Genomic DNA, 25,938 nt, shown 5'->3' with positions numbered 1-25,938 from the left:
GAAGCAGGCACCCACGTGCCATCTCCATATTGATTATACCCACGCGGGTGATTGAAAGACGAAATGTTTTGTCGTGGTAATAGTATGAAAGTGTAGAAGCCAATCACCATATACATTCAAAGATGAAAAAGCCTGGGAGGAGAGATGACTAGAAACGATTTGGCTGGCTGTTTTAGGTGTGGATTAATTGTCGGAGTAGAGGACCTTGTGCATTTCAGGTAAAATAACAACTCAATGTTTTTATCCCCGGACAAATTAGCTAGCAACAGCAAGCAAGCAAAATAGGACAAATTAGCTAGCAAGTGCAAGCTAACTAGCTAAATTGCCATACATCTTTTCGACCTGTCCCCAATTTAATGTCATTGGCTCAGAGTTTGTTTTGATATTTTAACCTGCGTGTCGTTATCGCATTTGGTGTTGCGAGATAAAAAAATATGTACGGAAGATAGAGCACACGTGCAGCCGGTTTGGTTTCCGTGTAAGCAATTCCGATTCCAGTCGCCCGATTCCCAAAACGTCTGCTAAAAGACAAACTACCATAGCCGCATCCTTTTCAAACGTAATCCCTTATTACAGGAAAAGTTTGAGGTGGAAGGAGAAAACGGATGCAGTGACATAGCGAAATATATAGTCTCAATCTACACAGCAGAAAAGCCAGGCTTTAAAAAGCTGCTAGGTACAGTTGACCACATATTAGCTGCCAAGCCACAAGTATTTCACGCGAAAGAGTTGCAGAGAAGCTGGCTAGTGTTTCTTATTTTTCCACCACAGCCGATCTATGGTTGAGCAGAACGGTAGAGCCATACCGAAGTTTGACAGTCCACTACATAAATGAAGAGTGGAAATTGCGAAATTTCTGCCTCCAGACGTCTTACTTCCCTGATGATCATACGGGTGAAGTAATAGCCCAGGGTCTCAATGACTCTCTGGCATCGTGGAAGATGAGCGAAGACCGACAGGTGTGCATGACAACTGACAGCGGGAGCAACATGATAAAAGCATTGCGCTTAAACAACTGGACCCGCCTGCAGTGCTTTGGGCACAGGCTAATTGAAGTGCATTCAAAAAAGTTATGTTCAGGCCAGCTGTAAGCTAAGGTGTTAGTAGTTGTGGCATTCCGCCAATCCAAAAGCAAATAACCACAGGCTGTTTTAATCATAACAAATTAACATATTTTCAAACAAAATGATTACATAAAATACATATTCAAACAGCTAGTAGTCAAACATAAAAATTTAAAAAAAAAAGAATAGATGTGTAGAGTTAATTTGTTTTGCACAAATAGGCCTTGAGGCTTTGTATATATTTTTTATTTTAATAAAGACAATTCAATTAAGAATTGTGTCATGGCCTTTTTTGATTTGTTTAGAGAAAAACAAGAAATTGAGATATATATCGTGAATCGTCCAAAAATTATTTTATTTTTTTAATATTACTTTTAGGCCATATCGCCCAGCCCTAACTTCAACCAAAACAAATTTCTGCATTTCCTGAACTCAATTGCAGTGGTGGAAAAAGTACCAAATTGTCATACTTGAGTAAAAGCAAAGATATGTTAATAGAAAATTACTCAAGTCACCCAGGAAAATACTACTTGAGTAAAAGTTAAGTATTTTGTTTTAAATATACTTAAGTATCAACAGTAAATGTAATTGATAAAGATGTACTTAAGTATCAAAAGTAAAAACTATAAATAATTAATTTCAGATCACACCGTCTTGTTTTTATTTACGTATAGCCAGGGGCACACTCCAACACTCAGACCTAATTTACAAACAAAGCATGTGTTTAGTGAGTCCTCCAGATCAGAGGCAGTAGGTGACCAGGGATGTTCTCTTGTGCGCGAATTGGAACATTTTCCTGTCCTGGTGAGCTTTCAAAATGTAAAAAGTATTTTTAAGTGTCAGGGAAAATGTATGGAGTAAAAAGTACAGTATTTTCTTGAAGAATGTAGTGAAGTTGTCAAAAATAAGTAAAGTACAGATACAAAAAGAAAAGAAAAAAGACTTAAGTAGTACTTGAAAGTATTTTTTCATATGTACTTTCCACCACTGCTCAATTGAGAAAATTTCCACACTGTCATGTAGGGCTGCACGATATGGGCAAATAATCTAGGACTTATTTTAAACCAAATGTTGCAACTGCGATTTGACTTGTGAATTAAAGCAAAATGGTTGGAATTATGGAAATAGAATGACTATTGCAATTCTATAGTTAGAATATAACAGTGGGCATTTTGAATAGTGTTGATTGAGATGACAACAAATTAAAATGCCAGGGATGAGTTATTGTGACAGGGTAGGAACGAAAGTGTTGATAAGTGTTTCCTAGGGGAACCTATAAGCTTTGGCTACATTGCATGTTATCTTAGCTACTTCATGTAGCTAACATATTCTTGCTTTGCATATTCCTCTTTGATTTAGAAGATACTGTTGCACAAAAATGCTGAGTTAGGTCTACACCGTCACTGGTATTATCAAGCTGTATTAGTGTTATGAATTTTATGTATAATGACTAAATTATGTATAAGTTTAAAGTTATGATAGGACTATAACTAACAGAATTCTACCCTGTCTCTGTAGAATGATTTGAATGTTGGTGCATAGGAAAAGAGGAACTGTTGACAGACAACTTGTGACCATAGTGGAACTGATAACAGGATAGAGTTCTCATCCCCACCCTGGGGTGCGAGAAACCGTTAGGCTTGCAGTAGATTGTGTAACATGTGGCAGGATATGATAAGCAATGTAGGTGTTGGAATAAACTTGTGTTATAAAGCATTGTCATAGAAGAGGAGGGGCTAATGTACATGATAATGTACATGATATGATTGGCAGAGCTCTCGTAAATAAACGTTGCTGACTATTGTAGACTGGCCTCTGTCTGTTTCATTTCAACAAGAATCTTATAAATTCTTGGTAGCAGAACGAGTAGTTCAATTGAAGTTCAGTTTATGAACATTGAGAATATAATTCTCTTAACAATTAGCTAGCTACGTTTGCTCTTACTCAATACATTTATTAGCTAGCTACTAGCATTAGCGGCTAACAATTAGCATCTCACAAGATTTAGGGCAACTTGCTAAGAAAAGACAAACTAGTTGTTGGCTGGTGTAAGAAACACAAACTAACAGTGTCATTATAGAACTAGTGGATTTATATTAAGAAGCAAAGATAAAACGGCATTATTGTCATCAACATTGTTGCATGTGCTGCATTGACCATGCAGACTGACCGCAAGTGTCTCTTGGTTGAGGAACATCAAATGTGCTCCTTGAGTGACAGGGGGCGTTGCTAGGCCTGTGTAGAGAGTGGCACGGAGCGGAAGAGCGGAGAGAGATGATTCAAGTAGCGAAGTAAACTATAAAAATGGATATTACCCATGGCATATCACATATAGAAGGACTATATCAAGGGACACTAGTGCGGAGTATAGAATTCTACAGTTTACTACAGAATTAAATTGGAAGTACAATAGTATTCTTTAGTAAACTGTACTATTTTTTATTTGGGCTGAGGGGGAACTTTTTGTGGTGACGGATACATACAAGATTAATAACAACATAGAACACAACACGTTATAGACGTCACAAAAGCATTGCGCACGCTTCAATGGGGAAGAAGGCCATGTGTTGTTGTGATTCTGGAGGCTAGGTGTTGTTGTGATTCCAGATAGCAAGCAACAATTGACAAGAAACTGCCATGTGGGGAATCATAGGTGATACCATGTCTTGTTTTGACTGATGTCACGTCTATGCTAATATGACTAAAATTTGCTAGCCAGCTAACCAACAACTGTAACAATGTATTTGAGAGACAAGTGTTCATTGTGCAAAAGTATATATATATTTTTTAAATAAACATTGGAGACAAGATATAGTTTACAAGTCAATCTAAGCCAAGCTGTCTGTTTTGTCCCATAGTTGACATGCGTTGGTTTTGTTGCTAACCACCACACCATCTATACAAGGTCCAAATTTCCAAATTTCTTGCTGACTAATTTGTCGCCAGCGTTTTCGTTCTGGTCTTTAAGAGAAAACAAATACTATCGGGGGAGGAGTTAAGATGAAGTGTCGCTAGGCCTCCCGGGTGGCGCAGTGGTTAAGGTCGCTGCACTGCAGCGCTAGCTGTGCCACCAGAGACTCTGGGTTCGCGCCCAGGCGTAACCGGCCGCGACCGGGAGGTCCATGGGGCGACGCACAATTGGCATAGTGTTGCCCGGGTTAGGGAGGGATTGGCCCGGTAGGGATATCCTTGTCTCATCTCGCACGAGCGACTCCTGTGGCGGGCCGGGAGCAGTGCACGCTAACCAAGGTTGCCAGGTGCACAGTGTTGCCTCTGACACATTGGTGCAGCTTGCTTCCGGGTTGGATGCTCGCTGTGTTAAAGAAGCAGTGTGGCTTGGTTGGGTTGTGTATAGGACGCATGACTTTCAATCTTCTTCCCTCTTGAACCTGTACGGGAGTTGTAGCAATAGTCTCATCGCTGTTTCAGACTGCACATTGGTCCCTTGGGGCTATTTTGATTGGTTATGAATTACTTACGCAATGGATTGGTCGGTTTTAATGAGTAGAGCTGGATCCTACCTGACTGCTCATTGGTCCGTATCGATGGCCAGCAGAGTCTGGTTCCTCCAGGTACAGAGTGTAGAAATCAGGCCTACAAGAAAACAGATTACACACTCTATGTTGTAAAGAGTCCTCTCAAAAGATGTAAGTGGTCTGTCCTTCAAAATCAGGATTACAGTATATAATGTTATGAGATGCATAATATACCTTTCCCCTTGAGGCAAATTCAGCCATTGAAATATGGTTGAGATTCTCTTCTCGAATGGGATGTTCCTGGTAGAAAGAAATACTTTAATTCTTAGTATAACTTTGGATAGCTTAAACACACTACATTGCAGAAAAATGCTCCAAATAACATTCATAATTTATATCCTACAAAAAAATGTGGTATTTGTTATAGGATCATTAGCCATCTTATTAGATACTCCTCTTTATTGTGCCCACAAACAGGAAATACCATTATGCAAGTCTCTCACCTGTCATACATCTTGTAGAAGTCGGGGAATCTTCCGTTGATGGCCACATCAGCACCCGGCCAGAAGAATGTGGCTGACTTCAGCTTATTGTACATGGCAGTGAGCCAAACCTACAGAGAGAGTGAGAGTGCGAGGGAGATAGTAGAGGTGAACTTGTAGTCAAAAGAGCATCAGAGTCCTATAGACAGCTAATTTCTCATTCATTCTAATACATCAAAATAACCAATACCTAATCCATTACACCGAAAGATATTTCCCAATAAACGTATCAAAATTGACCTACATATGGTTCATTACATACTGTATATCATTAAATTATGTTAATTTGATCAGACCAAGCAGTACTATCCATTACAGCTTAAGATTTATCCTAACAAGTGATATAGAATTGGCCTACTTACTGTATATGTTAATCAATAACACTATTTATCGATTAAAGTAATCTTCCTGACTGCGTTCACACATGGCTAATTACAGTCATGAGCATGTTTCAAGTTGTATTAGTCATATGGGATATACACATGGTATACTGTACACCGTCCAAGGTGAGTACGACGGGCGATAATCATTTGGGCATGTGTCACCTTGGAAGCACAGCCGCGAGCTGCCCAGTGAAACGGGCCTACCAGACAAGCTAAATTACTTCTATGCTCGGATCAAAGCAAGCAACACTGAAACATGCACGACAGTATCAGCTGTTTCTGACTACTGTGTGATCACGTTCTACGTAGCCAATGTGAGTAAGACCCTTTAAAACAGTTCAACATGCACAAGGCAACAAGGCTAGACAGAATACCAGTACTCCAAGCATACGCTGACCAGCTGGCAAGTGTCTTCACCGACATTTTCTACCTGTCCCTGACTGACTCTAATACCAACATGTTTCAAGCAGACCACCATAGTCCCTGGGTCCAAGAACACTAAGGTAACCTGCCTAAATGACTACCGACCTGTAGCGCTCATGTCTGTAGCCATGAAGTGCTTTGAAACGTTGGTCATGGCTCACATCTTCACCATTATCCCAGAAACTCTAGACCCACTTCAATTTGCATACCGCCCCAACAGATCCACAGATGATGCAATCTCTACTGCACTCCATACTGCCCTTTCCCACCTGGACAAAAGGAACACCTATGGTAGAATGCTATTCATTGACTACAGCTCAGCGTTCAACACCAAAGTGTCCTCAAAGCTCATCACTAAGATAAGGACCCTGGGACTAAACACCTCCCTCTACAACTGGATCCTGTACTTCCCGATGGGCAGCCCCCAGGTGATAAGGGTAGGTAACAACACATCCGCCACACTGATCCTCACACGGGGGCCCCTCCGGGGTGCGTGCTCAGTCCCCTCCTGTACTCCCTGCTCACTCATGACTGCATGGCCAGGCACGACTCCAACACCATCATTAAGTTTGCCAATGACAGTGGTAGGCCTGATCACCAACAACGATGAGACAGCCTATAGGGAAGAGATCAGAGACCTGGCCGTGTGGTGCCAGAAACCGGTACCAGAGCGCCAAGTCTAGGTCCAAAAGGCTTCTTAACAGCTTCTTTTTTTCCCCCAAAGCCACAAGACTCCTGAACAGCTAATCAAATGGCTACCCCCCGCCCCTATTTTACTCTGCTGCTACTCTCTGTTTATTATCTATACATAGTCACTTTAACTCTACCTACATTTACATATTGCCTACATGTACATTGACTCTGTACCGGTACCCCCTGTAGGGTATATAGCATCGCTACTGTTATTTTACCACTGCTCTTTAATTATTTGTTACTTTTGTTTATTTTCAAAACTGCATTGTTGGTTAAGAGCTTGTAAGTAAGTATTTCACTGTAAGGTCTACCTACACCTGTTGTATTCGGCACATGTGACAAATAAAATGTGATATTTATGTGGAGCTGAGCAATTCGCCCACCTCAGAGAGGATCTTCATAGAAAGCTCATTAGAGTGTATCGTGATCAAAGACCAAGGAACTACTATTCTCACTCAATACTTTATACATCATTATATCCCGTGTGTTTTGTGACAAGGCTGAGACTATGTTTTTGCGCCATTTTCTCCTTGTTGGTTGGTATTTCTCAGTCGATGTTTAGATTTGTGCAATAAGTATACAGAATGTTATTTGGCACAGTTCTGTAATGTCATTATGTCCTATTGTCAGGGAAACTTCCTCAATAACATTCATCTTCCTCATCCATTTTTCCAGCTCCATGTTTTGCAGAGGAAATGTTCACAAATCCCTGTCTGTCTGTGGCTCCTTGTCTAAGGCAAGGTGTAGAATAGTGGTTAGAGCATTGGACTAGTAACCGAAAGGTTGCAAGTTCAAATCCCCGAGCTGACAAGGTACAAAATCTGTTGTTCTGCCCCTGAACAGGCAGTTAACCCACTGTTCCTAGGCTGTCATTGAAAATAAGAATTTGTTCTTAACTGACTTGCCTAGTAAAATAAAAAAGACTACTTATGTCATCCCAAGCTCCCCTCTTCAGGTCACAAGTTCAGTTCCACAAAACACTAGGGCCACATTGCTAAAAAACAATAAGCTGTACCAATAAACTAAAATGTAATTAACACCCAATGTTTGCAGTTTTTTTGGATTCCAATGTATTCACTCACTGGTTCTCCTTGGTACCACTTGGCGTTGAATTTCTCAGCCACTTTCAGACTGAAGGAGGCGTTGCGGGTCACATCGTACATCTTGTTGTCCACGATCCCATGGGACTCTGGATAGAGACCCTGTGGGAGTAACACACACATACAGAGGTTTACACACCCGGTGCTTTGACAGCTGCAGGGATAAGTGGGCTTGTCCTCTGTATTTTTACATCTATCGTTGAATGGACTTCATAATTTCATCACACGCAGCCACAACACTGCGTGGTGAAAGAGAAGTCTGGTGGTTAACTGAAAAGGGTTGGGTAAACCAGTAGAGCTAAAATCGCTGCCCAGAGTTGCACATTCGAACCACAGTTTCTCATCAGAAGCAGCATGTGCGAGCCATCAAGCCACAAGAAGAGTTTTTTGGGGGGGATCATTCATGGTAAGTGACTGTACTTGGTGGATAAATGACTTAAATGTAAATGTAAATGGATAAGGTGATTTAAAAAAGAAAAGTGGATTCCAAAGAGTGAAGCAATTTTCAAATAAACAAGTTGTGTATACAATTCTTTACCAAAGTAACTGATGCGTGACTGGTTACATATAAACTAAGAGGAGCGACACCCTTACAGTCACAATGGTGTAGTGGTTGGGGAAGGTCTTGGTGGGATAGGCAGGTCTCATGTACGGGGTAGTGGTGCCACAGTTGCCTGAAATAGAATGAAGTCAAATAAAATAAAAAATCAAAGCTGCCAAAGAAACAGCTGTGATAGGATCCTAGGATCCTTTACCTAAACAGAATCATTTCCCTGAAATTGTTTGAAAGGATGTCAGACTGCCAAACACGCAAGTAGCCAAAGAAACAAGGAGCGCGTTCCTCTGCCCAGGCGTTGCTGACGCCTGCCAGATCTTACAGAGCCTGGATAGGTATTTTATGTATCAGCTGACCACATATGTTACGGCAACCTGCCAGTCAATAATGTGGCACGCAACCATTCGTTGATGCATACAACGTCTGAGCCGGGGAACACAACCAAGCTCATGACTGGCTGAGTTCAAACCAGGTCTCATGCATGTCACTAGACTGTTCCCCATCAAAATCTGTTTAAACTAGAGATATGATTTTTTGCATGCGCTGCATCTCAATCCACTGCATCTGCCGGCTTTACGCATCTGTGGTGGAAGGTGGCCGAGCTACAGTTGTGTTTGTCAGATCAGGAGATCCGGGAACCAGTTATGGAAGCATTTAAGTACTTTAGTGCCCATCCCCAAAAAATCTTATATGTAGGGGAGAAAGGATAAGTTGAGCCACCCTCGTTTCTAGGAAACCATACACAAACGGAATTATTTAATTTTGTGTAAATATTTAGGAAGAGGTCATACAATGTACAGTGCATTTGGCAGACCCCTTGACTTTCTCAACATTGATACGTTACAGCCATTCTAAAATTGATTCAATTGTTTCCCCCCTCATCAATCTACATACAATACCCCATAATGACAAAGCAAAAACAGGTTTACAGAAATTGTTGCTAATTGATTTAAAAATAAAAAAACTGAAATAACACATTTACATAAGTATTCAGACCGTTTACTCTACTTTGTTGAAGCACCTTTGGCAGCAATTACAGCATCGTGTCTTCTTGGGTATGACACTACAAGCTTGGCACACCTGTATTTGGGGAGTTTCTCCCATTCTTCTCTGCACATCCTCTTAAGCTCTGTCAGGTTAGATGGGGAGCGTTGCTGCACAGCAATTTTCCGGTCCCTCCAGAGATGTTCGATTGGGTTCAAGTCGGGCTCTGGTTGGGCCACTCAAGGACATTCAGAGATTTGTTCTGAAGCCACTCCTGCATTGTCTTGGCTGTGCTTAAGGTCGTTGTCCTGTTGGAAAGTAAACCTTCACCTCCCTGACCAAGGCCCTTCTCCACCGATTGCTCAGCTTGGCCAGGCGGCCAGCTCTCGGAAGAGTCTTGGTGGTTCCAAACTTCTTCCATTTAAGAATGATGGAGGCCACTGTGTTCTTGGGAATCTTCAATGCTGCAGACATTTTTTGGTACCCTGCCCCAGATCTGTAGAGCACTGTCTCAGTGCTCTACGGACAATTCCTTCGACCTCGTGGCTTGGTTTTTGCTCTGAAATGCACTGTCAACTGTGGGACCTTATATAGACAGGTGTGTGCCTTTCCAAATCATGTCCAATCAATTAAACTTATCACAGGTGGACTCTGATCAAGTTGTGGAGCTCAAGGATGATCAATGGAAAATAGGATGCACCTGAGCTCAATTTCAAGTCAAATAGAAAAGTGTCTGAATACTTATGCAAATACGTTTTTTTTTTTTTTTATATTCATTTCTAAAAACCAGTGTCATTATGGGGTATTGTGTGGATATTGCTGAGCAACGTTTATCATTTAATCCATTTTAGAATAACGCTGGAAAATGTGGAAAAAGTAAAGGCGTCTCAATACTTTCCAAAGGCACTGTATGTATATAGATGTTTGTTAGAAAGAATAATATATTTTCCCTGAAGGAGTGATGTAAAAAAATTGCTCAACTTACCACACTCTACCGTACGACAGACACTTCAAAGCATACTTCCTTTTGATGTGTGTTTTGACTATCAGTTATGTTATTCAATACCTTCTATGAGCGAATAGCAGTAAGGCCTTTCAAATCTTTCATCAAATTATTTATTTTTTTCTAAATCAAAAAGCTAAATGATCCTTGGTATGATCATCTTAAAACAATTCCATATGTTAGCTTGGTATAAACCCAGGCTCGGGTCCGATAGGGGAATAATTTTACAAGGATGGCTCATAATAATGTCTGGAACAGAGTGAATGAAATGGCACCAAACCATGTATTTGATACCGTTGCACTCATCACGCTCCAGTCATTACCACGAGCCCATCTTCCACCAATTAAAGGCGCCACCAACCTCCTGTGATTTATTGTGACCAGAAAGAGACATCTCTAGTTGCTTGTAATCGGACTTCATTTCAACCAAAAACCACATTTCTACCAGAAGAATCATTACAACGTCTCACTCCAAATGTTGCCCTCTATGCCAGAAAACAATGGTGTGCTTGGGGAACTGACTTACGTAATTTGTTGATGACTGGAAGAAGACTGCCATAGGCCTTTAAATAACCTGCCCGGAAGCCATCCATAGACACCAGGATCAGAGGGGGTTTGGAAAAACTGGAGGACACAAACAAAGCCAGAGAATGAGCTGTATTGAGGTTACATTTAGAAACTCTTCTAGGAGAAAACAGAATATACATTTTCCCTGGAAAGCATGAATCTAAAACCGTCTAAGTCTGGCACAGTGGAGATGTTTACAGTGGAAACAGTTCCAGTAGCTGTACTGTGACTATGTGGGGGAACACAAAGCAGCCCTTTGTTTGGAGGGGAACTGACGTGAATGGACTGGATGAGGAGAGGCAGGATGGATTCAGCCCACACAGACACACAGCGAGAGGAGGGGCAGGGCAGGAAGAGGCCTGTGGCTAGATGGCTGCATCCAAGATGAATCAAAAGCCTGTGGGTTACACTGGGTTTCCCCTTTCCCTTAAACTGAAACTTTCCCCTTCCCTTTTTCAACAGAAATACAATAAAGCCAAATATCTGTTGAACACAATTGTTGCTTTTTCTTTCTCTCTTCCTTCCCCCTCTTTTCTCCCACATAACAGATAACATAGGCTGGGGTAAGTGACAATATATTTTAGTTATTTAAGTCTCTCTGTGGTTCTGTAATAGGCGTATTAAACGTATCTATACATCATGATAGAGGGGGTCATACCAGGGTCCTATAAACACTTAACACTAATAAAATAAACCCTAAGTTGAAGTTACAGCCAAATAGAAACACCTTAAAAATAAATAACGAGTGACGTCAGTCATAAAAATCAAATAAAAAACGATCAAAAGAAAAACGTTCATTAGTTCAAAGCCCTTTGGAAAGGACTTAAGACTAAAAATGGACTCGAGACAAAACCAGACATTTACTTTTCCATAGTCTAACAAGTATGGGGTCACAGCATTACCACTACACACACATTGGGTTAATCCTGTTTTGTCTCACATCTATAGTAGTATTTACAAGTAGAGCAAATGGCCTCAAATTGTGTACAGTACATTGGCGTCATAATGTGCTGTGTTGTCTATAGTACCCACAGATTGTAATGTGACTTTAGCTAAGTAACAACAGTACTCTATGTGTACAGTATACAGCCCTGCATGTCCCCAGGCACCCTCATTTGTTGACTTCTGTGATCGAAAAAGCCTTGGTTTCATGCATGTCAACATCAGAAGCCTCCTCCCTAAGTTTGTGCTAAAGCAGTGAGTAAAACACTGCTATCCCTGATGTCCTTGCCGTGTCTGAATCCTGGCTCAGGATGGCCACCAAAAATTTGTAGATTTCCATACCCAACTATTACATTTTCCGTCAAGATAGAACTGCCAAAGGGGGAGGAGTTGCAGTCTACTGCATAGATAGCCTGCAAAGTAATGTCATACTTTCCAGGTCCATACCCAAACAGTTCAAACTACTAATTTTAAAAATTACTCTCTCCAGAAATAAGTCTCTCACTGTTGCCGCCTGCTACCGACCCCCCTCAGCTCCCAGCTGTGCCCTGGACACCATTTGTGAATTGATCGCCCCCAATCTAGCTTCAGAGTTTGTTCTGTTAGGTGACCTAAACTGGGATATGCTTAACACCCCGGCAGTCCTACAATCTAAGCTAGATGCCCTCAATCTCACACAAATCATCAAGGAACCCACCAGGTACAACCCTAAATCTGTAAACAAGGGCACCCTCATAGACGTCATCCTGACCAACTGGCCCTCCAAATACACCTCCGCTGTCTTCAACCAGGATCTCAGCGATCACTGCCTCATTGCCTGTATCCGCTACGGATCCGCAGTCAAACGACCACCCCTCAACACTGTCAAACGCTCCCTAAAACACTTCTGTGAGCAGGCCTTTCTAATCGACCTGGCCCGGGTATCCTGGAAGGATATTGACCTCATCCCGTCAGTTGAGGATGCCTGGTCATTCTTTAAAAGTAACTTCCTCACCATTTTAGATAAGTATGCTCCGTTCAAAAAAATGCAGAACTAAGAACAGATATAGCCCTTAGTTCACTCCAGACCTGACTGCCCTTGACCAGCACAAAAACATCCTGTGGCGGACGGCAATAGCATCAAATAGTCCCCGCGATATGCAACTGTCCAGGGAAGTCAGGAACCAATACACGCAGTCAGTCAGGAGAGCAAAGGCCAGCTTCTTCAAGCAGAAATTTGCATCCTGTAGCTCGAACTCCAAAAAGTTCTGGGACACTGAAGTCCATGAAGAACAAGAGCACCTCCTCCCAGCTGCCCACTGAACTGAGGCGAGGTAACACGGTCACCACCGATAAATCCGTGATAATCAAAAACTTCAACAAGCATTTCTCAACGGCTGGCCATGCCTTCCTCCTGGCTACTCCAACCTCGGCCAACATCTAAGCCCCACCCCCCGCAGCTACTTGCCCAAGCCTCTCCAGGTTTACCCAAATCCAGATAGCAGATGTTCTGAAAGAGCTGCAAAACCTGGACCCGTACAAATCAGCTGGGCTTGACAATCTGGAACCTCTATTTCTGAAACTATCCGCCGCCATTGTCGCAACCCCTATTACCAGCCTGTTCAACCTCTCTTTCATATCGTCTGAGATCCCCAAGGATTGGAAAGCTGCCGCAGTCATCCCCCTCTTCAAAGGGGGAGACACCCTGGACCCAAACTGTTATAGACCTATATCCATCCTGCCCTGCCTATCTAAGGTCTTCGAAAGCCAAGTCAACAAACAGGTCACTGACCATCTCGAATCCCACCGTACTTTCTCCGCTGTGCAATCTGGTTTCCGAGCCGGTCACGGGTGCACCTCAGCCACGCTCAAGGTACTAAACGATATCATAACCGCCATCGATAAAAGATAGTACTGTGCAGCCGTCTTCATCGACCTTGCCAAGGCTTTCGACTCTGTCAATCACCATATTCTTATCGGCAGACTCAGTAGCCTCGGTTTTTCAGATGACTGCCTTGCCTGGTTCACCAACTACTTTGCAGACAGAGTTCAGTGTGTCAAATCGGAGGGCATGCTGTCCGGTCCTCTGTCAGTCTCTATGGGGGTGCCACAGGGTTCAATTCTCGGGCCGACTCTTTTCTCTGTATATATCAATGATGTTGCTCTTGCTGTGGGCGATTCCCTGATCCACCTCTACGCAGACGACACCATTCTGTATACTTCCGGCCCGTCCTTGGAAACTGTGCTATCTAACCTCCAAACGAGCTTCAACGCCATACAACACTCCTTCCGTGGCCTCAAACTGCTCTTAAACGCTAGTAAAACCAAATGCATGCTTTTCAACCGTTCGCTGCCTGCACCCGCACACCCAAATAACATCACCACCCTGGATGGTTCCGACCTAGAATACGTGGACATCTATAAGTACCTAGGTGTCTGGCTAGACTGTAAACTCTCCTTCCAGACTCATATCAAACATCTCCAATCTAAAATCAACTCTAGAATCGGCTTTCTATTCCGCAACAAAGCCTCCTTCATTCATGCCACCAAACTTACCCTAGTAAAACTGACTATCCTACCGATCCTCGACTTCGGCGATGTCATCTACAAAATAGCTTCCAATACTCTACTCAGCAAACTGGATGCAGTTTATCATAGTGCCATCCGCTTTGTTACTAAAGCACCTTATACCACCCACCACTGCGACCTGTAAGCTCTCGTCGGCTGGCCCTCGCTACATATTCGTCGCCAGACCCACTGGCTCCAGGTCATCTACAAGTCCATGCTAGGTAAAGCTCCGCCTTATCTCAGTTCACTGGTCACGATGGCAACACCCACCCGTAGCACGCACTCCAGCAGGTGTATCTCACTGATCATCCCTAAAGCCAACACCTCATTTGGCCGCCTTTCGTTCCAGTTCTCTGCTGCCTGTGACTGGAACGAATTGCAAAAATCGCTGAAGTTGGAGACTTAACTCCCTCACCAACTTCAAACATCTGCTATCTGAGCAGCTAACCGATCGCTGCAGCTGTACATAGTCTATCGGTAAATAGCCCACCCAATTGTACCTACCTCATCCTCATACTGTTTATATTTATTTACTTTTCTGCTCTTTTGCACACCAATATATCTACCTGTACATGACCATCTGATAATTTATCACTCCAGTGTTAATCTGCAAAGTTGTAATTATTCACCTACCTCCTCATGCCTTTTGCACACAATGTATATAGACTCTCTTTTTTTTCTACTGTGTTATTGACTTGTTAATTGTTTACTCCATGTGTAACTCTGTGTTGTCTGTTCACACTGCTATGCTTTATCTTGGCCAGGTCGCAGTTGCAAATGAGAACTTGTTCTCAACTAGCCTACCTGGTTAAATAAAAGGTGAAATAAAAATAAATAAATAAAATATACTATCAAGCCATCTTAATCAAGTACTATGTGCTGTGCACCACAGGAGGACCTTCGAGTTCAACATTAGATACTGTTTCTCACAGAGAAAGCACAGCAGTAGTTGTGGAAAAGTACTTACCTGGCAGGACATTGTGGTGTTTGAATGTCCTCGCACTCCTCTTCTATCCAGGACTTCACTCCCACTGGAAAATATCATCATCAACCATACTATCTTCACAGAGGATAATTTGAGGCTAAAGTGGCTAACTACCAAACACATCAAATCTACAGTATATCTACCAGACTAAAATCTAATACGTGCTTGCAAGCATTGTGCTTGGATTGCGTAGGCTAATGCAAGCTATGGAATGGTGAATGATAGCTGAAATGACCATGAGTTAAAGCTTTATCAGGGTAGTTAGAGTGAGAAGTAAGCCAGTGTTTCTCAACCTTTGGTTCCCGGTCCGGGACTGGTCCTTGAGATGGTTTACTCTCGACACCAATTGAATCAGTTCTAGATGTCAGAAGGAAGGACCCTAGTTTGTTCGTCCCTGGTACAAAAAGGTGGAGAAACACTGGTCTAAGCATTAAAGACTGTCAAGGATAGGGAAAGATTGAGAGGGCCTTATGTTGGGGAATTCCTTCCACCACACAGGAGGAGCTAGAAAAGAGAAATACCAATAAGCAAAAATTACACACACACACACACACATATTATCTCAAAGTGCATATAGGAACTATAGGGAAAACAATGTTTTACAATCCGAGGTGTGGTATTCACACTGTGTATATTCAGCTGCAAATGTACATCTTGAAATCCCTTAACGCAAAGTCCTAACATATGGTATGCATTACTTTCCTTGGGCATACAACCCTACCAACTCTAAACAAACAACTCTCTGAGGGAAATCATAATTAAACCATGTGCAGTGAGGAGGGCCATCACCGGACAGCACGAGGTACACTGTTTGAGTATAGGCCTTTATGTAGGATTGCACAACAGACCTGCGCCAAATACTTAGAAATATTTGAGGTGCCTTTGATATAGTGTGGAGCTTGTACTTTTGGGACTATAAAAGCATTAGATCATTTCTTTTGATGAAGGTCTGTTGAACACACAGATGTATTTTGGGGCTGCAACCCACACAGGGTCAGTTTAGTCTATGGCCTTTACCTTTGCAGGAGCTGTAGTAATTTGCACAGCAGTCCCCTGCTTTCACACAGTCATCCGAGCATGAGCACAGGCTATCGGCCAACCTTTGCTCGCCACAGCGGAATCTGGAGCAGGTCCAGCGCTGACCTGGAGGGGGAGAGAGGGAGAGAAATCATTAGGTGTGAAAATATGTGAGTGTGAAGAAGGGAGAGTGAGGAGAGGACAGAGAGAGTTTATGACAGCGAAAAGGGGAGCACGTGTGAGAGAGTGTACGTGTGTGTATGGTTAGGAGAGTCACCTCCGAGAGACAGCAGTAGCTGAGGAATCGGTCATCCCTCCTACCACTGTCTGGGACTACCCTATATCCAAACCTTTCATCAATGAGTGAACTACAGTTTCTCACCATCAAATATTCTCGCAAAGCACTACACTAAAGCAAGTGAGTGATACCCGTTAGAACAGACAGACCAACATTCTCTCTCTGACAGCGGTCAAGTGGACAATCTATAAGAGGGATGCTAATCTCAGTCTCAGGAGACATACTTCAGTGTTACAGCAATCATGGGGAAAATCAAAACAAATTCTGATTTACCATCCCTTCACTATAAAATGGGCCTCGCTACTCTCTGGAGGAAGTAGAGGAAACACATGGGTCCCATGATGATTGGGTGGCAAAATTTTAACCACATAGTGTGGGGGAACAACACTGCCCAGATTGCCACACCACACCCAAGCTAGGGGATGGATAGACCCAGTGACCAGCAAGGACGGTAAAATGGAAGTGGGGTATTTTGGGGATGCTGTAATGGTCAGCCTCTTCCCAGAGTCAACATTGCATCTGAAGTGAACATTCCAGTCCACATAAAACATGTTTTTGTAATCTGTAGGAGGAGTCTATCCACCCACACACACACCAGTGGAGGCTGCTGAGGGGAGGACAGCTCATAATAATGGCTGGAATGAAGTCAATGGAATCAAACACATCAACAATGTGGTTTCCATATGGTGGATACCATTCCATTGACTCCATTCCAGTCATTAATACGAGCCTTCCTCCCTTCAGCAGCCTACACTGATACACACGAACACTCCTCCCCCTCCACACACACACACACACACACATAAAGAAGTAGTGCTGGTGGGTAACCTGACCCTTGCTCTCCTGCTCTACATACCTCTGGCAGTGTGGTGTTGCAGTAACACGTGATGTAGGCTGTTGGACTTACCAGGGTCTACGCACACCTCAGTGTAATCAAGACAGCAGTTTCCCTCTTTCTCACAAGACGGGTCACAGTGGCACGATGCAGACTTGTCACTGCTCCCAGTCACACACCTGTTCTTACAGCTCGTCACTACGGGGGATGAGAAGAGTTTTATTATGTTACTCAGAATATCATTATGTTACTCAGAATTGGTATAATTTGACAGATTTAAAAAAGGAATCAGTACATCTGATTGGTTTGTTATGGATGTTTAAGCTAATCCTTAACAGTTTTTTTATTTTCTCAAAAGAGAGAATAGAAACATTGAAACTGGACAGGGAATGCATTCAATTACAGACTAGAAATGTATTTCTATTTTAGCTGAAAAGCATTTATGTACTAACGGTTTTCTTTCTGTGTTATAATTGGTTAGTTTTGCACAGTGGCCAAGCTCAAGGGCTAATAGGACAGACAATAAATTGTAAACAGAGTTGGCCAGTTGTTTACTAAACCGTACCTTTAACATTGCAGTGCTGCTTCAAGGCAAATATGACTGTGATGACAGTGATCAACAAGCACAGCAACATTACCTATTGGTGAGAAGAGAAACATCTGAAAAGTTCCCATATGTAGATATTGATCAAGCACATTTAGTTATAGTCCATTTTATATCAGCAGTTGTCAAAGTGCTAGAACTCAAAGAGCAATACAAGCGGAAGTAAGAGTACAGTGGCCAGGAAAAACTCTAGAAGGAAGAAACTTTGAGAGGAAGAGCGATAGCAAACGTAAGTGCCTTGTATAGTCCACTATTACCCTTTTCACAGTATCCTGCTGACCCAAACAGTACAGTGCCAGCTTGGATATTTTCTTTTCACATAGTCCTTTCCAGCACGGTTCCAGTGTGGTGGAATCCCCACCACGCCAGCACAGTACAGCTTGGCTCAGCTCAGTTTAGTAGTGTGAAAGGGGTAAACAATGCATATCATCCTGATGAACCATCATAAATGAAGTGCTATGACCCTTCGATATCTTCTCATCCAATTAAAACTATCCCGATTGTGAGTGTACTCTAATAGCCTGGTTAAACCAGACTGAACACTATGTAGCACTCAGTCTGATCTAACCAGACTACTACTCTACTTTGTCTGCAACAAGATTTATGATAACCCTGTTCTATTTCACCCAAGTATTCAATCTTCTGGAGCTTATTTTGTGGCTTTTTTATATTTATTGTGTACATGGGATTTTAAATCAATTTCACTGTTTAGTAAGGTCAGTAAATCGAGACCGCCAAGGGACATCGCATAACACAGAAAAGTATTGTGTCCGGAAAATTATGAAGAGACAGTTGGCAGCAGTCTTTGCCTGCTGCTTCCTTGAGAAACATTATTGTAGCTATAACTGGACATTTTTGGGGTCTAGACTGCATCAGAAAAAAAACATCTCAGTTGGACCTATGTTGAATGAAACCACAGAAACTCAATTTCAAAAATGTGACAAAATTCCTAGAAATAAAAACAACCAAATCGAGTTGAATTAAAAAACTATATTCCCCATGTATAATTTTAGAAAATTAGCCATATGACACTCTTTTCCATTCTAACGTAGGACTCTATTCTGTTCGGTGCACAAATCAAAAAAAGTTTAATTCTCCACATCTGGGTCTTGGCCCTCTCTAATAGAGAAGTAAAAGCAGGTCATAAACAAGCTCCCCTCCTCCTAGCTGCCTGGTGAGCTGCTCTGCCTGGCCCCTTTTTCCCAGGGAAGGGTGAATAGCTGGGGCTTTGTAATTAGCGGGGATATTCAAAGACTGGATCTCAGGGGTTTAAAGTTTCAACTAAGTCAGCTAATGATAAAGGGAAGATATCCAGCAGTCTTATCAACATGGCTTAAAGAGAGTCTCAATTGGGGCTAACAGGACATGTCAGGATTAGTACTGAGGTCGAATTGGCATGGAGTTCTCTCATTATCAATTAAAACCAAGGACCAGTTATAAAGAGCTTGACGTAAAGAAGACAGGTCATCAACTTGGAGTGCTTTGAAAACTCTGAAGATTTTTTTTCAAGAATCAAATGCTGTACAATGTGTGATCTGTCAGGTGTAGCTTGTGTGAGTGAGTGACCTGGCTGCTGTCCTGAGAAGCCAGGACTACAGTGCAGTACCTAACCGAGTTCTAGGGAAAGCAAACGCACTGTCTGGTGGAAACCTACTGCAGGCGCCTGAGGACACTATACTGGTTTAAAGAGTAAATCTCACAACCCCATGTTGGGAGTATATACACACACACCTCAAAAAATGTGTAGTTGGAAAAAAGGATTTAAAATGATAAAATATCTCCAGGTTTGTTGAGCAAGACTCAACCCTTAACTACTCAAAAATGTAAATATATACACATTTGACTCCCATGTGCTTTGACTCCTAGTGCCTTGCTATATGCTCAGCATCCTATAAGGAATCCTGTTTTTGGTAGAATTCATGGCAACACGCTCTAATACTGCCATGTGTTGTACTATTTCACAAATCTAAACCAACGTTCGCATAATGATTCCTGTGGAAAATTAACTCATGTTTGACGAGACATGTTGTCCAAGTGCACACGCACACCGATTTGAGACATTGTTGTGGACTGAGCCATTCCTGAATTGAAGGACACAGTAATTACAGGTCAATATACAGTACCAGTCAAAAGTTTGGACACACCTTCTCATTCAAGGGTTCTTTATTTTTACTATTTTCTACATGGTAGAATAATAGTGAAGACATCAACACTATCAAATAAACACGTGGAATCATGTACTAACTGAAAAAGTTAAATCAAAATATATTTTGCATTTGTCTTGATGACAGCTTTGCACAATCTTTGCATTCTCTCAACCAGCTTCACCTGGAATGCTTTTCCAACAGTCTTGTGGGAACTCCATATGCTGAGCACTTGTTGGCTGCTTTTCCTTCACTCTGCGGTCCAACTCATCCCAAAACATCTCAATTGGGTTGAGGTCGGGTGATTGTGGAGGCCAGGTCATCTGATGCAGCACTCCATCACTCACATTCTTGGTCAAATAGCCCTTACACAGCCTGGAGGTGTGTTGTGCCATTGTCCTGTTGAAAAGCAAATGATTGTCCCACTAAGTGCAAATCGGATGGGATGGCGTATCACTGTGGAATGTTGTGGTAGCCATGCTGGTTAAGTGTGCCTTGAATTCTAAATAAATCACTGACAGTGTCAGCAGCAAAGCACTATCACACCACCTCCATGTTCCACGGTAGGAACCACACATGGGGAGATCATCCGTTCACCTACTCTGTGTCTCACCAAGACATGGCGGTTGGAACTGAAAATCTCACATTTGGACTCATCAGACCAAAGGACAGATTCCCACCGGTCTAATGTCCGTTGCTCATGTTTCTTGGCACAAGCAAGTCTACTTATTATTGGTGTCCTTTAGTTGTGGTTTCTTTGCAGCAATTCAACCATGAAGGCCTGATTCACACAGTCTCCTCTGAACAGTTGATATTGAGATGTGTCTGTTACATGAACTCTGTGAAGCATTTATTTGGGCTGGAATCTGGAGGTGCAGTTAACTCTAAATGATCTTATCCTCTGCAGCAGGGTCTTCCTTTCCTGTGGCGGTCCTCATGAGAGCCAGTTTCATCATAGCGCTTGATGGTTTTTCGACGGCACTTGAAGAAACTTTCAAAGTTCTTGAAATTTTCTGGATTGACTGGCCTTCATGTCTTAAAGTAATGATGGACTATCGTTTCACTTTGCTTATTTGAGCTTTTCTTGCCATAATATGGACTTGGTCTTTTACCAAATAGGACTGTCTTCTGTATACCACCCACAGCTTGTTACGACACATCTGATTGGCTCAAACACATTAAGAAAGAAATTCCAGAAATTAACAAAGCACATCTGTTAATTCAAATGCATTCCAGGTGACTACCTCAAGAAGCTGGTTGAGAGAATGCCTAGAGTGTGCAAAGCTGTCAAGGCAAAGGGTGGCTACTTTGAAGAATCTCAAAAATATTTTGATTTGTTCATACTTTTTTTGTTACTTCATGATTCCATATGTGATATTTCATAGTTTTGATGTCTTCACTATTTTTTACAATGTAGAAAATAGTAAATATAAATAAAAACCCTGGAATGAGTAGGTGTGTCCAAACTTTTGACTGGTACTGTATAACCCCAGAGTCAATGACTGGCATAGGAAGGCTGGCACGTTGCGCTCTAGCTTTAGGTGGGATAACCACACAGGTCGTCAGAGTGAGCCTGCTTTGTTTATTTTAAAAAGTCTGAGCTGAGTGGACATGCAGTGAAGGGCAGTGAACTAAGACAGTTGTTGAAAATTAAAGGGCAATCTAAATTGATGATATTGCAGCTAAGAAAGGGACAGGGAAGCGAACGCGGGTCGCTGGCATGAAAGGCGCCCACTATGGATTAACTGATTTGGTGGGTAAAGCGGCTCATATTGCAAGAACACTGCGTTGTAAAATAGCGAAAACACTTGTTATAATTCAGTTTACTTACCTCCAAAAACAATGCAGCTACCAATCTGGTCAGTCAGGCTCGCTGCAATCACTCACGAAAAAGCTACATGCAACTTCATATCCAAATTCGGGAAAATGCAAGGTATGGATGGCAGTGTTTTGTTTTGGTGGAGATTCCGTCTGTATAGCATTCTTCCTTCTCTCACACACCTTAAATTCTCACAGGGAACAACCGAACTCTGACCAGTCAGCGGGGCTTTGAAAGTTGCTATCTTTCGGTTTTGCAACAAGTTTGGCTGGATAAAATCGATAACCACCAGACAGTCCTAGCGAAATTCTTGCTTGAGAAATTGCTCTTTGCTAACAAGCTATATGTTTATTTACCTTTTTAATTGAACAACAAATCCCAGTAAGTTGCTTAATTGTTACCTAGAAATTATTTGGATTTTAAGATAAAACAAAAAGCTGCATTGGACCTTGAACTAATAATTCAATAGCCTACACAATTAGATTACAGTAACGAAAAATTACAATAATGCCACTCACCACAACGATTACCATGCAGTTTTTCGACCTCTTGTGGACCTGTCCACTGTGTCTCATCTGATTGTCTCGACCAGGTGAACCTAGTAAATTGGCAGCATGCTCAGTTGAATGTTCATCTCCTTTGGATATTTCCATTCTGCAGCGTTGGTCACGACAGTTTTTGTCCCAGGAGTTTGTCACAGAAATTATTAGCAGTTTTAAGAGGATAATCTGGTCCCCTTTTTGCCTTCAGATTTTGTAGGTCTCAAGATTTAAGAACCGCCTTCTTTTTATCTTGACTCTCAAAGTTTGTATTGTAATTCTTTAACCATGTGCAGCCAGCTGAGCCAGGGTGAAGTAGGGTATTGGAGTAGTAACCCTATAATAGTCAAGAGTGAGCCAAGACCATGCGCGCTCAAGTCTGCCCTCTTCACGCTAGAGGAAATATCTAAAATAGACTCCACCATACATATTTAGAGCTAAAGTTGCAACAAGTGTGTTGTGTTGTTTTCAAACAGAACATGTAATATTAAATTAATTTAGTATACAATAACTGCCCAGATAACATATTTTGTTTCTAAGAACATTCTTGGAACGTTCCATGAACGTTGCACCAATGTTCCCTAAGGGTTTCGTGCTATTTGAAGGCTCTCTTTTGGTTGTATGAAGGTAATGAGGAACGTTCTCTGAAGGTTATAAAGTTAGAAACGTTCTGGGAATGTTCTCAGAAGGTTACCATTGGTCCCTAAAGGTTCAAACGGATGGTTTTCTTAATGTTCTTTGAACATGCTCTTTTGGTTGTGTGACAGTAGCAGGGAACGTTCTGGAAACGTTCTCTGAAGGTTACAAAATTGGGATCAAACACACACCCAGGATTACACAATTAAATTTGAACAGTTAACATAATTGTTTCAGTCATCAATTTGTTTTATAAAACGGGTTCGGAGAAATCTACTAATCTAATCTGATTGGCACACACACGCTGGCACAATTAGATATGAACAGTTAGTTCTGATATTTATTCTCAGTAATAGCAATTACCCCACTGAAGACACTTTTTTTATATACTCGGTCATAACTGACTTGATATGGGCAAATAAAACTCATGGAATAAAAAGGAACGTTTGAAGTTTTCCAAGACTTAAAAATAACTAATATTGACACAAGATGGAGGGAATATTGGAACATCATTAATGATATTTCAGTGAACAAAATATACACTTCATCCAGTATACTCTATTGTATATATTTTATTATACAACAGAAAAAATCACACATTCTACAGCACAACGTTAGAGTCATGTCTTAAATGTAAAACTAACAATGACTCAATAATCCATGAGTTCTGCGAATGCTATAAAGTCCAAATGTTATGGGCGGAGTTGTATGTCAGAAGTATCACAATGTAAATGTACTTTTAATCTGTTTGTGTGCATATTTCAAGACACGAGTTGGACAATACTTTTCTCATCAATCATCTTGAAGAAATGCACACAACTGGAAATCAACCAAACCTCCATCGCTAACACAATGGACAAGTTAAATACTTTATTATTTAAATATTGAAAGTGCATGCGTGACAGAGAAACGAAATGGTACAGTTTGAGGCCATGTGGCAGAGAGTGATGTGGGTGCTGGAGATGGATGGGAGTGGGAGCAGGTGTGTCTGGCCAGGTGTGATGTCACTGATGTTTGTGTGCGTTTGTATGCTGTCGTTTGTATGTACATGTTCTGTATTGTTTAAAAAAATCAATACAATCTTACCAAAAAATACAATATTAACATTTAACACATTTATAATTTTAGTAACAAATTGAGGAATGTGCAATCTAATTGGCACACACATATACATAACACACAGGATTACACAATTGTCTTGTCTGAACACGGTCTAACTTACAGGGACGTCAAGGGCTCACTCCTCCACAACCTCCTCTGCAACCTATAAAACAAATTAAATACTAGTATCAGGGTTCTTAAGGATATTGTGTCCTTCCTAAAAGTTGAGCATTATGCAATGGTAGTTCATTGGTATTTAACTTGTGTTTAAAAACATTTCACTGCTTTGACCAGAAAAATCAGAAATCATATGCATTTTCTGGGTTTTAAATCCAAACCAGAATGGGAAAATAAAACATGACTCAATCTAATGCTTTAATGGGGGGAGCCATTGGTAAACACTGAGGGAGGCAGAGCAGGGTTTCTTAAACTATGGCTCAGGACCCAAAGTGGTCCCTGGGTGGGAATGTGAGAGGTGTGTCACAAGTTAATACATTTATAATCACATATAATACAATTTCTTCTTAATTTGGGTTGCTAGAGTACAGTTAATTCCTCATTTGGTTCATGAGCAGAAACCCTGAGGTAGAGAATCGGGACATAACACAAATCATGTCACATACAAACAAAGGTGATGAGAGAGAGAATGCTGTATTGGTCAGAATGCAGACTGGGAGCAGAACCCTGACCGGGAAAGACTTTCACCACCTGAGATAAATGATTGTCACCAACTGTTGGTGTACTTTGTAAGAGCCATTTTGCCAGTCTGTGGTTGGGATTCAAGAAAACTGCACAGTGCAGAAAGCGCACTGATTACTTTCTGTGTAGCAGTGACTTTGGTTGTGATGGCAGTGTGTCACATTCTGTAAATAAAACCCAAACTCTCATTCCATGTCACACATTCAGAATTTGCAGCCTAAGGATAGGATATACACACAGGAGGACCAAGGACAATATTAATCCCCCTCCAGACCCCTGACTATCTTAGGCATTCGGCCCATGTCTCAATCAGACCCCAATAAATGTTTGGGTTCAACCATGTACAGTTGAAGTTGGAAGTTTACATACACCTTAGCCAGTTACATTTAAACTCAGTTTTTCACAATTCCTGACATTTAATCCCCCGAAAAATTCCCTGTCTTAGGTCAGTTAGGATCACCACTTTATTTTAAGAATGTGAAATGTCATAGTAGTGGAGAGAATTAGTTATTTCAGCTTTAATTTCTTTCATCACATTCCCAGTGAGTCAGAATTTTACATACACTCAATTAGTATTTGGTAGCATTGCATTTAAATTGTTTCACTTGAGTCAAACGTTTTGGGTGGCCTTCCACAAGCTTCCCACAATAAGTTTTGTGAATTTCGGCCCATTCCTCCTGACAGAGCTGGTGTAAATGAGTCAGGTTTGTAGGCCTCCTTGCTCGCACGCTTTTTTTTTTTTTTTTTCAATCTCTATAGGATTGAGGTCAGGGCTTTGTGATGGCCACTCCAATACCTTGACTTTGTTGTCCTTAAGCCATTTTTCCACAACTTTGGAAGTATGCTTGGGCTCATTGTCCATTTGGAAGAACCATTTGCGACCAAGCTTTAACTTCCTGACTGATGTCTTGAGATGTTGCTTCAATATGTTCACGTAATTTTATTTTCTCATGATGCCATCTATTTTGTGAAATGCACTAG

General features: G+C 41.6%; 1 protein-coding gene across 2 annotated transcripts in view; it reads right to left on the bottom strand.

The window, feature by feature from the left end:
- Window positions 1–22,864, bottom strand: part of LOC135557468 (ectonucleotide pyrophosphatase/phosphodiesterase family member 1-like) — a 70,203-nt gene extending 47,339 nt beyond the window's left edge. The window contains exons 1-11 of one of the 2 annotated variants that reach the window (XM_064990735.1): window positions 22,501–22,864; window positions 17,981–18,053; window positions 17,488–17,613; window positions 16,283–16,408; window positions 15,248–15,311; window positions 10,751–10,848; window positions 8,276–8,355; window positions 7,664–7,783; window positions 5,044–5,153; window positions 4,775–4,840; window positions 4,586–4,658 (exon numbers count right to left, since the gene is read on the bottom strand). In XM_064990735.1, coding sequence (XP_064846807.1) covers window positions 4,586–4,658; window positions 4,775–4,840; window positions 5,044–5,153; window positions 7,664–7,783; window positions 8,276–8,355; window positions 10,751–10,848; window positions 15,248–15,311; window positions 16,283–16,408; window positions 17,488–17,613; window positions 17,981–18,053; window positions 22,501–22,635 — 1,071 coding nt within the window. In that variant the 5' untranslated portion in view covers window positions 22,636–22,864. Of the gene's footprint in view, window positions 1–4,585; window positions 4,659–4,774; window positions 4,841–5,043; window positions 5,154–7,663; window positions 7,784–8,275; window positions 8,356–10,750; window positions 10,849–15,247; window positions 15,312–16,282; window positions 16,409–17,487; window positions 17,614–17,980; window positions 18,054–21,994; window positions 22,112–22,500 lie in introns of those variants that run through there. The other variant, XM_064990736.1, reaches the window with a different exon arrangement.
- Window positions 22,865–25,938: the final 3,074 nt, after the last annotated feature.

The sequence above is a fragment of the Oncorhynchus masou genome, chromosome 16, assembly GCF_036934945.1.
Source record: "Oncorhynchus masou masou isolate Uvic2021 chromosome 16, UVic_Omas_1.1, whole genome shotgun sequence".
Classification (NCBI taxonomy): Eukaryota; Metazoa; Chordata; class Actinopteri; order Salmoniformes; family Salmonidae; genus Oncorhynchus; species Oncorhynchus masou.
This window is presented reverse-complemented; position numbering and strand designations above follow the sequence as displayed.